This window comes from Otolemur garnettii, unplaced genomic scaffold (assembly GCF_000181295.1).
Source record: "Otolemur garnettii isolate 467f Iridium unplaced genomic scaffold, OtoGar3 scaffold00116, whole genome shotgun sequence".
In the NCBI taxonomy this organism is placed as follows: Eukaryota; Metazoa; Chordata; class Mammalia; order Primates; family Galagidae; genus Otolemur; species Otolemur garnettii.
The window spans coordinates 3,492,967-3,504,194 of record NW_003852511.1 but is presented as its reverse complement, the minus strand read 5'-3'; the positions used below and the strand labels follow the sequence as shown (position 1 = coordinate 3,504,194).

The window sequence follows — 11,228 nt, the reverse complement described above, 5'->3', positions numbered from 1 at the left end:
GGTGGAGTTGGTGCAGATTCTACATTACTAACATTTAACAAGAGCCTTTTTTCCTCCTAAAAGTGGAAGGAAACTTCCACTTGTCCTCTAAGTGACAAGAGTGGCAGGGACCCGGTAAGCTCCAACCCAGCTGCCGCACAAGCCCAAAGAGCGCTGAGCAGGACCCAGCCAGGCCTCTCACTGCGGGCGCGCGCCTGGCTTGGCAGATGCACGCGCACGCACGCGCCGGCCCGGCCTGTGCGCACGCACTCGCACGCCGGCGCCTCCTTTCGAGAACCTGGTGTGGGCGGTGCGCGCGTGGCAAATGGAGTGGGTGCTCGCCGAGGCGCTGCTGTCGCAGAGCCGGGACCCCCGGGTCCTGCTGGGGGCCCTGTGCCGCGGGGAGGCGTCTGCGGAGCGCCTGGAGACGCTGCGCTTCCTTCTGCAGCGGCTCGAGGACGAGGAGGCGCGCGGCGGCTGGGGCTCCGGCGCGCTCCCGGAGGCGGCGCGTGAGGTGGCCGCCGGGTACCTCCTGCCGCTGCTGCGGGACCTGCGCGGGCGCCCCACGGGCGGTCCGGATCCCAGCCCGTCCCAGCGCCACCGCCGGCGCGTGCTGAGGGCGGCGGGCGCGGCCCTGCGTTCTTGCGCCCGCCTCGCCGGGGGCCCGCAGCTGGCGGCCGCGCTGGCCGAGGAGGCGCTGCGAGACCTGTGCGCCGGCTGGCGCGCGCCGGGCGCAGAGGCGGCCGTGGAGGTGTTGGCAGCCGTCAGCCCCTGTCTGCGGCCCCGCGAGGACGGGCCGCTGCTCCAGCAGGTGGTGCAGACCGCTGTCGCCCTGGCGTTGGGCAGGGACGGGGATGAGGCTGGGCCGGCCGAGGACACGGCGGCGCTGGTGGCCGGGCGGCTGCTGCCCGCGCTGGGCCATTGCGGCGGGGCGGTGCTGCGGGCCGTGTGGGGCGAGCTGGTCGCGCCGGGGGCGCCCTCGGGGCCGGACCGCGTCGGGCTGAAGCTGCTGGTTCTCAGCGCCCTGGCGGAGAAACTGCTTCCGGAACCCGGCGCAGGCAGCGACCCCCGCGCACACGAGGTGGGCCCGGACGCCCGGCTCTGCTGGCGCTTCTGGAGGACGGTGCAGGCGGGGCTCGGCCAAGCTGAGGACGCCCTGACGCGCAAGCGAGCCCGCTACCTGCTGCAGAGGGCGGTGGAGGTGTCGGCGGAGCTGGGCTCCCCCTGCACCTGCCGCCCGCAGGACGGAAACGGTACTTGACTCTTTGCTCCCTAGCCCAAACTTTACTTGACTTCCTGGGAGGGGAACCCTCCTGCTTCCAAAAACCAGCTGCTCAGGGTCGTCTCTGCGATCCACACAGATTTTTTTTTCCCCAGGTGGCTCCGACTAAGTTCTGAAAACTTCGGGAATCTCTCGAGAGTGTTCCCTGAAATGATATAAATCACTGCATTTGGGGAGCAGTTTAACCAAAGCAGGGTAGAATACAGCACCCATGAAATAATTTAGGAAAGTGATTGAGTCCGTACAGGACGATGCAGACTCATTTGCGCTATATGGTGGTGGATCCATCTAACTGAGCCATCAAACTGAAAGAAAAATTATCTGCGCTGACCAGTCAGTTGCATCTTGAGTATTAAAATTAGGCGTCACAGGAGCCATTACATTCTTTTGAAATAATTCTGGTAATTCTTTGAGGAGCAAGATTTACTAATAATCGGGTTTTATTTTTTACTCTATTTTTTTTAAGACAGAGTCACCCTTGGTAGAGTGTTGTAGTGTCACAGCTCACAGCAACCTCCAACTCTTGGGCTTAAGCGATTCTCTTGCCTCAGCCTCCCAAGTAAGCTGGGGCTACAGGCGCCAGTCACAATGCCTGGCTATTTTTTGGTTGCAGTTGTCGTTGTTTAGTAGGCCTGGGCCAGCTCCAACCCACCAGCTTTGAGCTGCGGATGCCGAGCCAGGTTTTTTTGTTGTTGTTGTTTTTTAACATTTTGAACTGCGCTTCCTTCTACTTTGTTAAAGAACAAGAGAAGCCGAAATAGCCAGAACCTCCTTTCAGTTTGCTATGTTACCATTATTTTGACTTGTCATCTTAAATTCACTCTTGCACTATTGAAATCCAAAATAGATTAACTCAAAATTTTTTGTCTCAGTAGGTAATTTCTACTTTTTCAGCCATAACTGGCTATGTGTGTATTCCAGGTAAAAGATTTTTCTTTAGTTGAAGTTGTGAGAATAAACTTTCACATAATTTCAACACATTAGATAGTAATTATTTGAACAGTCCACAAATGGGTGGTCATTCCAGTAGAGTTTTCCCTGGAAAACACCACATCACCAACGTTAAACACTTATTTTAATGGATCAGTCATTTTTCAGTTTTAAGGATGAGGCTGGTCCTTACTACTTGCTGTCCTTTTCTCCATTTCAGAAAGCAAACACTGTTAACCGTTTTAACTGAATATTTTGGTATTTACCCCTACGTCTTAATACATTTTAGTTATAAAATGCATTGTCTCAGTTAAAAGTTTGGTGAAATGTGTGTGTTTAGCATTTATAAAGTTACGACACTGTAGATGCAGTTCGCTGATGATCTCTGTAGTAAGCTATGATTATTTTTTCCATCCTGCAAGCTTTTCTTATAATTACAGTATGGCATTTTAAGATGTGTTCGGTTCTGTCTGCACTAATCACTAATTCATCCTTAAATGTTTAGCCAGTTGTCTAAATCTTTACAAGATGAAATCACCAGGTGTTCTATAAGTTTTCCTGAAGGAGTTTCTCCTAGAGCCCCCTTACATGTGTGGATGTGACTCATGTCACTCTGTCCCTGGTGTACAGCTGCCTTTCGGTCTGTCCGGGTCATCATCCTGGTGGCTTCCCTTTACCTGAGCCGCGCTGTGGCTCTCATTCCCCGTCTTCCTCTCTCGCTCTACTCCGTGGTATCAGTGTAGTACATTCTCCAGTAGTTTCCTGAGATGGAAATTTTTAAGATCTTCCATGTCCAGTAATTGCCTCAAAGGAGCCTTTCTGCCTGACATTATGTTTTTATTTCTGTTGTTTTCCATTTGACACCTTTTTAGAGTTTGCATCTGAAAATCCACATCTGTTCATCCACTTATGCACGTTGACCTTTTCCACTAGCTCCTTTAACATTTTAATCATAGTCACCTACAAGGCTGATACCTGGACCATCTGAGTTTGGCTTTGTTTTCTCTTTTGGCCACGGGGTCACGTTTTTCTCTTATAATAAGCAGTAGAGATGGATGTAAGTATTTCTGCCTAGAGATAGGCACTCGTGTTAGGCCATTAGTGTGTGCTGTTAGGTCACTCTAGTTTGTAATTGAGCTGTATTTGGCTTTTTGGTTGCTCTATTTGCCTTCAGTACACTGTATTCTTTAAAGTTTTGTGGCGTGGATTGTGGCTACCTTGTGCTTGGTGTGGAGCCTGGAATACTTAAAGGTTGTTGTGCATCCCGGGCGGGAGGCCTATGCCTCAGATCAAGGTGGGGTCTTCTGCTGAGGCTTTGTGTCTTCCTCGGGTGCTTGTTACTTGCTGCAAGGTTTGAGACAGGCACAGGTGCTTTCATTTCTTCTATTGCAGGTTCCTCTTAGGCCCCGTGTACTAGAGCCAGATGAATAGTTTTTCACTGTCTTTGCTCCCTTTCCATTGGCAAATTACCTCTGCCTCCTGCTCAGGGAAGGGTAGAGTTTTCTTACGCTCTCCTGTGGCAGCCGCGTTCTGTATGTGTCTGTGGGAAGTCTTGGATACTTGTGTCCTGCCTCCCCCAGCAACCACAGTCCAGCTTAGTATCCATGTGGGATAATACCAGGCAGGAGCAGGTTTCCTTCCTTTTCACAGTAGCAGATGGTTTTCCATAATGCCGGTGTACAGCAGAGGAGTAAGCTCAACCCTTTCCTAGAGGCAGTCACCTTTTACCTGGTATCAGGGCAGGGATAGAGTTAAGAGTACAGAGGGTTTCCTGCTCATCCAGAGGCCGACAGCTTTGGCCTCTAATCAGAAAGGGTCCCGGGTGCAGGTAGGTTTCTGCAGTTGATTGCCTTCTGTAGGACATGGGTGGGCCTCTCCAGTTAGTCCTGCTGCCCTCTCAGACAGGCAGACACAGCATGCCTGTGCCTCCGAGGGTCTCCAGCCCTGCCCTCAGTCTTTCTTGAGAGCACCTAGGGCGGTCCTGAAGAAAAGAGCCTGGTGAGCAGGAGTGGACTCCTGGGCTTTCTAGGGATTCTAAGATGTCGAGCTACTTAGGCTGAGGCAACAGAATCGCTTAAGCCCAAGAGTTGGAGGTTGCTGTGAGATGTGACACTAGAGCACTCTATCAAGGGCAACATAATGAAACTGTCTCAAAAAAGAAAAAATGTCAAGCTACTTTACCTTGCTCTTTAAAAAATACACCGAAGGCTTCTGGAGAGGCTGAGGCAAGAGAATTGCCTAAGCCCAAGACTTGGAGGTTGCTGTGAGCTGTCATACTGCGGCACTCTACTGAGGGCAACCAAGTGAGATTGTGTCTCTCTAAAAAAAAATAAATAAATAAATCAAAATTTTCCCGTTTTTAAAAACTGTTATTTTGGTGACTGCTGCTTCCTCTTGTCCGTACCCAGAGGTAGAAGGGTTCATGTGTCCTTTCTAGGAGGCACTTTCTGTCCTTTGGAACTCAACTACTTGGTTGCGTTGTGACCTCCGCTCTCTCATGGGCCCCCCAAAAGTTAGGATTTTTTAGATTATCCAGCTTTTCCTATTTATTTGACAGTAATGTCCTCTTCTGGTTTTCTACATCCTAAGTCAAGACCCTACATACCCAAATGCCTTTGTTTTGCCCTCATTTTTGATTAATGGTTTGATTGGGGATAGAATTCTAGCTTGGAAACCATTTCCATTCAAAATTTTCAAAGGCATCTATCATCTTAACAGTTACAGTTCCCAGTATTGTTATTCATAAGTCTGAAACCTGTCTGGGTCCTGTTTGTTTATACATGAAGTTTGTAGGATCCATGGCCCTGGCATTCTGAAATTTTGGAATTTTGGCACAGATTTATTTTCATTTTTGTGCTGGGTACTTGGTGGACCCGTTCAATTAGACAATCATGTTCTTTGGGTGATGTTGGCAATTTCCTCCCTTTCTGTTTTCTGTTCTTTTTTAAGACACTAAACTTCCTGGACTGATCTTCAAAGCATCTTTTCTTTCCTAAGGCTTTTCTATGATTGTATCTTTCTGCTCTGCTTCCTGGGTGACTGCCAGTCCTTTTCTTTTTGCTATCAAATTTTAATCCTTTTCGGTTCTTGGAGTGTCCTCTTTTTATTAATCGTATCCTGTTCTTGTGTTATAATAGCACTGACTTATCTACCTATTAGTGAAAGTTGTTTTTTAAGTTTTCTTCTCCCTGCATAATTTTGTTTTCTTCAGTTTCCTTCCCCACCCCCATTTGTTTTGGTCTTGAACTTTATTTATTTATTTATTTGTTCATTTATTTTGAGACAGAGCCTCAAGCTGTCCCCCTGGGTAGAGTGCTGTGGCTTCACAGCTCACAGTAACCTCTAACTCCTGGGCTCAAGGGAGTCTCCTGCCTCAGCCTCCCAAGTAGCTGGGACCACCGGCGCCCGCCACAGCGCCCGGCTATTTTTTTTTCAGTTGCAGCCATCATTGTTGTTTGGCGGGCCCGGGCTGGATTTGAACCCGCCACCTTAGGTGTGTGTGGCTGGCGCCTTAGCCGCTTGAGCCACAGGCGCCGAGCCTGGTCTTGAACTTTAGATAGGAATTTCCCCAGATGTGTGATGATCCTTGGATACCTGTTTATTTTTAAGAATAAGGCATCTTAAATTGGATTGAAAGGTCTAAGCACATGAGTGGAGCTTTTTTGACTGTGAACTTCACTGAAAGGTGATCTGACCAGGCCATTGCATTGGGTAATCTCTGATGTAAGTATTTCAGGTCTTTCCTCTTGAGTTGGCCAGATTCTACAGAGGACATCTTCTAGCTTCCTGCTTTATAAGAGCGGCTAGGCCAGCATCCTGTGGCCTTAGGGGACAGACAGAGGGGAGTCTAAGCAGCTGGGCACATACGTGTTTACTGGGTCCCCCTTTTCAACAGGGCTGATCTCAGCTGTATCCTTGGCCTCCCAGTTCAGAGATTGACCAGTGTGCCTTCTCCAAAGAATCAGTTCTAGTCTTTTTCTATTCAGGACACAGGAAAGGGGACTTGGAGGTGTGACTGTTTCTTAAACATACCGTGAACAAATCCTCTTTAGTTTAGCTTCAGTTTTCACCACTGCTTTCAGAAGTGACTTTAGCAGCCACCTGCTTTGGTTTGGGGAATTTTGCAGTGTAAATCAGTTTGTTCCTTGGCTTTCCCTTTGTCATCATAAAATTCCCTTGTGTTGAGTCAGTTTGGTTTTTGTCTGATTTTCAAATTTTTGATTTTATTGCTGTTGTCTGTGTTCCTGTTTCCTTCATTCTTCTGGCTTTTTGCCTCTGAAAAATCCTTTACTGTTACCGCTATAGTAAGATTCTTAGGGAGAGAAAAGAGAGTTTGTATGCGCAAATCTGTAATTTTTACCCAGAACTCCAAAACAGTCATCTTAATCTGAAAAACAAAAGAAAAACCAGCCAACTGCTTTGGAGAGTCCCATCCCTCCTAATTAGGCTTTGATAGAGGGTGCCCTTCATTATTAGAGAATCTAATCTAGTAATAATGGCATTATTTTAAGAACCTTTCTCATTAAGAAACTTGTGAAATTTGCAAGTGGAAAAAGTAATTTTGTTTTTTAAACCCTCTTAGGCCCAAGTCTGTTTTGGTGGTCTGAGAAGAAAAAAGATGAGCTTCTAAAGTTTTGGGAAAATTATATATTAATTATGGAAAGTCTAGAAGGAAATCAGGTAAGTGTTTCCCTATTTTAGCAAATCCTAAAATAATTTTTTTTCTTTTTTTCAAACATTGATAAAAGCATTCCAGAAGACCAACTTGGATCTAGCTGGTGATGATAGAACCCAAGTTTACTTTGTTTTCTGGCATTTATGTAATTTAAAATAGAATGTAGATTGTTTCAAGAAAGCAAGGAATACTTTCAGCTGATTTAAATTATCATTCAAAAAATTTAATCTTACTTGATCTTCCCTTGACATTCTGAGACTTTAATGTCTTATCAGAATTGCCAGAATCACTTCTTCCTTTTCTTTTTCTTCTTCTTCTTCTTCTTTTTTTTTTTTTAATAATCCCACCTCCTTTTATTTCTTTTATTTATTTATTTGCAGTTTTTGGACGGGGCTGGGTTTGAACCGCCACCTCAGGTATATGGGGCTGGCGCCCTACTCCTTTGAGCCACACGCACCACCCATCACTTCTTATAAATCACAAATTTCTGGGCCCTGTCCTTAGGTTTCCTGATTCAGTAGATCAGGGCAGGGGCCTAAAAATCTGAACTTGTCACAAGTTCCCAGGTGATGCTCATGCTGCTAGTCTTGGACCAGCTGTCTGGAATAATTGTGAGCTGTCATTCCAGAAGGGCACCGTTCTGACTGGACTGAAAGAATTATTCGTATATACTAAATATATATAATGTAAGGATGAGGAACAAAAAAGCTTTCTTAAATTCAAGTAAATGATGGTTTCTTTAATCAGTAGATTCATCAGACCTCATTTATTTAGAAACTCAAATTTACATGCATTCTGAAGGTTATATAAATTAAACTCTAACAAAGGTGTTAGCAACATAGGCTAAGTAGTATGAAAAACATTCACTGCTCTACTAAATGTGTGACCTTGAACAACATGCATGACTAGAGAAAATATTTCAATGTTTTTTTCTCTGTGTAATATATTGGTATTATCAGTCTTGCTTATTTCCCAGGATAGTTGAGAATTCCGTGATGTAATTTATGATGATCACATGTAAACATGACTGTAACTACATTCTAGGGTATCTTCCGAGTCATAGTGTGCTTCAAAACTGGAAAGTTCATACTCCTGGATGTTTTTAAAATGGAAGTAAAAACAAACAGAAGGGCTACTGTTATATAAATAGATGACACTTTCCTTAAGTTCTTAAAGGTACATTTTTATTTCATATGATTTTTTGCTCTTATATTTAGATCCATGTTATCAAGCCAGTCTTACCAAAGCTGAACAGTCTATTTGAATATGCAGTGTTGGAGGAGAACGGTAATGAGTCCCATTATTTTGATTTTTTTATACCACTTAACAGTTTTTCCCCCTGATTTTATGACTAATACTTGCTTATTATGGAGAATTAGGAAGAACAGTAAAAGTGTACAAGAGCTACTGATTCATTCTGTAACGTTGCCACTAAAGTAACAGCTGCTACCATTCCAGATAAACACCTGTGGGATCAGATTGTTCCCTGCTTAAATCACCCAGCTGAGTATCTGTAAATTTTTACCCGCATTTTTAAGTAATCTTTAAGAGCATAATTCTAAACGGCTATAGAATTTTCGGTGATTTAGAGAGATGGTTAATTTTTAAACTTATTGGTTACGGAAAATTTCAAACACGTACCAAAAGGAGTAGAGAGGGGATGGTGAACCCATAGCCCACGTCAGCACAGTCCGCTCATGGCCAGCCCCATTGACTGTCCCGTGCAGCCTGTCCCTCACCACTGAATGACTGTGAAGCACATCCCTATATGGCATACAATTTTATCTGTAAATATTACACTATATATCCTTAAAAGATAAGGGCTCTTTGGTAATATTTTAACAGTGATACATTCCATGTGTTTAATAATAGCTCTTTGGTATGTATATACATTTTAACTGCTTTCCATGCTAACTCTCTTAATATGTCTGTTCTTTTTATTTTTTATTTATTTATTTATTTTTTTTTTGGCTGGGGCTGGGTTTGAACCTGCCACCTCTGGCATATGGGGCTGGTGCCCTACCCTTTTGAGCCACAGGTGCTGCCCAATATGTCTTTTCTGATGTTTGTTAGAGTTACTTTTTCTTGGGCTTTCAGTTTTCCCATATCTTGTGAGGCTCTTAGGAATTGAAAATTCCAAGATACAATTTTGGATTGCTACATCGCTGTTGTAGTATGGGAAGTTTGTAGGAGAAATAAAATGGAGCTAGAACTTCTTAAAATGATTTTATGAAATTTAGTTCCAATTAATGAAATGGTTAACAGCCCGCCAATATTGTTTTGTGGTCATGTGATTGATAAGGTAATACATTATTGTGTTTATACGTGAGAATTACTAGGCAAATGGGTTTTAGTGCCTACTCTAGGTAATTACAGCTTTCACACTATGATCCCTTAGGAGTTGAGCTTTATTCAGCTGACTGCTATATTTGTTTTCTGATACATTGAGATTTGTCACAGACCGTAACCATCTGTAATTCCACCTGCGGCTAGAATTTAATCGAATCCTTTACTGACTTCATTTATGCATTTACCGTTAAAATGATGCTCTTACTGCCACATTTTACCCACAGCTCTTAGCATACCAAATCAGATAGCAGTGATGGATTTTGAAAAATTACCACTGCCAAGACTTGAACAAGTCTCTTGGTGCTAATTATAATACAAATAGTGGGCCAGTTTATTTATGGAATGCTGGTCAGTTCTTTCAGTTTAAAATGCTAAATATTTCTTTTCTAATAGAATTAAAGGATATTTCAAAAGAGAAAATATCTAAGGCAACATTTATTCCATGTTTTATTTGCTTATTTGCATAGTCATTTCATAGACATTTATTTAGTGTCCAGCATGCACATGTGCTAAGCACGAGGGGTAAAGTGGTGAGAAAGGTGCAGGATTTGTCCCTTGGGAAGGTCATTTTGGGCCAGGAATGGTGCTCGGCCTGTGATCCAAGCACTCTGGAAGGCTGAGGCAGAAGGATCACTTGAGCTCAGGAGCTCAGGACCAGCCTGAGCAAAGCAAGATCCCCATCTCTACTAAAAGTAGAAAAATCAGTGGGGCATGTGGCATGTACCTGTAGTCCCGGTTACTCTGGAGGCTGAGGCAGGAGCATTGCTTGAGTGTATGAGTTTGAGGTTGCTGTGAGCTGGGCTGAGGCCATGTCACTGTAGCCTGGGAAACAGTGCAACTCTGTCTCAAGAAAAACAAACAAAAAACATTTTGATTCTAAGTTTTAGGAAGGGAATAGACAAGAGGCTAAAATGGAGTAAGGGATGAGTGGGTTAGTTAGGGAAGGCCTGTCTTATGGGGTGGTATCCAAGTCCAGAGCCCCTGCTGAGGTGGCCACATCTGGTACACAAGGTACAACGAGGCAGAACAGGACCAGTGAGGCTGCAGTGTAGAGGGCATGTGGAGGGGGGGACGAGGTAGGCCTGGTAGGTGGGTCAGTTTGCCTCATCCAGATTCTATTCTAAGAGTGATGATGGGAAGCCATTCAGAGTTTTTAAGTAGAGAAGTGACAGTTTCAGATTCCTGTTTTAAAAATGAGTTGCAGTGGGAGCAGAGAAGAATTGGTTGAAACTACCCCCAGATGGAAAGTTCCAACCTGAATGCATGGGGTAATAATTAATTTTTGCACATGGTAGCAGCTATAACATTTGTTTACATTTGTTCTAAATGAAACTGCCTGAATAGGAATACTGAAAACCGAAATTGTTATTCAGTAAACACCTTTCCATGGGATTAAAAGCCAGCTATTTTTGTAGTGTCTGAATGAAGTTAATGTGTTTGTAACTGTGTTTATTTATAAGTATATAGTGTACATGGATAGATATAACTTATGAATCAAATGTCAACCTTAGCTGTTTCTTTCCACAGGCTGTTGGCTCTTTCATCCGTCCTGGCATATGTGTATTTATAAAAGAATGTTTGAAAGTGAAAATAAAATCCTGACCAAAGAAGGCGTTATCCATTTTTTGGAGCTGTATGAAACAAAGGTCCTTCCATTTTCACTAGAATTTTCTGAGGTAATGTCAGCCTATCCCCTTCTTTGCTCTCCTTGTCAAAAGACAAGAGGTAAAAATACACTAGAACTTTGTATCAGCAGCTGATACATTATAGATTTGCGTATAGAAGATCCTATTTCTCCAAACCTATCTATCTCATTTTGAAAAAGCTTATCTCATTCCTCAGTAAGCTGGACAGGAGACCTGCCTGCAGTATGACCATCGTGGAAATTAGTTCTGTGGTATCGGTTTACTAAATGATGTAAGTCAAGAGTTTGAAAACCATGGTTCAGAAGGTGTAGGCAGTCCTGCTAGTGCAGTTCTAGGTCACTGAGTTACTAAGTTACCGTGTTGCCCC

General features: G+C 44.2%; 1 protein-coding gene across 1 annotated transcript in view; it reads left to right on the top strand.

The window, feature by feature from the left end:
* Positions 1-304: 304 nt before the first annotated feature.
* The window catches only part of TARBP1 (TAR (HIV-1) RNA binding protein 1), a 78,305-nt gene continuing 67,381 nt past the window's right edge, over positions 305-11,228 (top strand). The window contains exons 1-4 of the mRNA XM_012809919.2: positions 305-1,232; positions 6,774-6,871; positions 8,084-8,153; positions 10,743-10,891. Of these exons, the coding sequence (XP_012665373.1) occupies positions 305-1,232; positions 6,774-6,871; positions 8,084-8,153; positions 10,743-10,891 (1,245 nt within the window). The remainder of the gene's footprint in view (positions 1,233-6,773; positions 6,872-8,083; positions 8,154-10,742; positions 10,892-11,228) is intronic.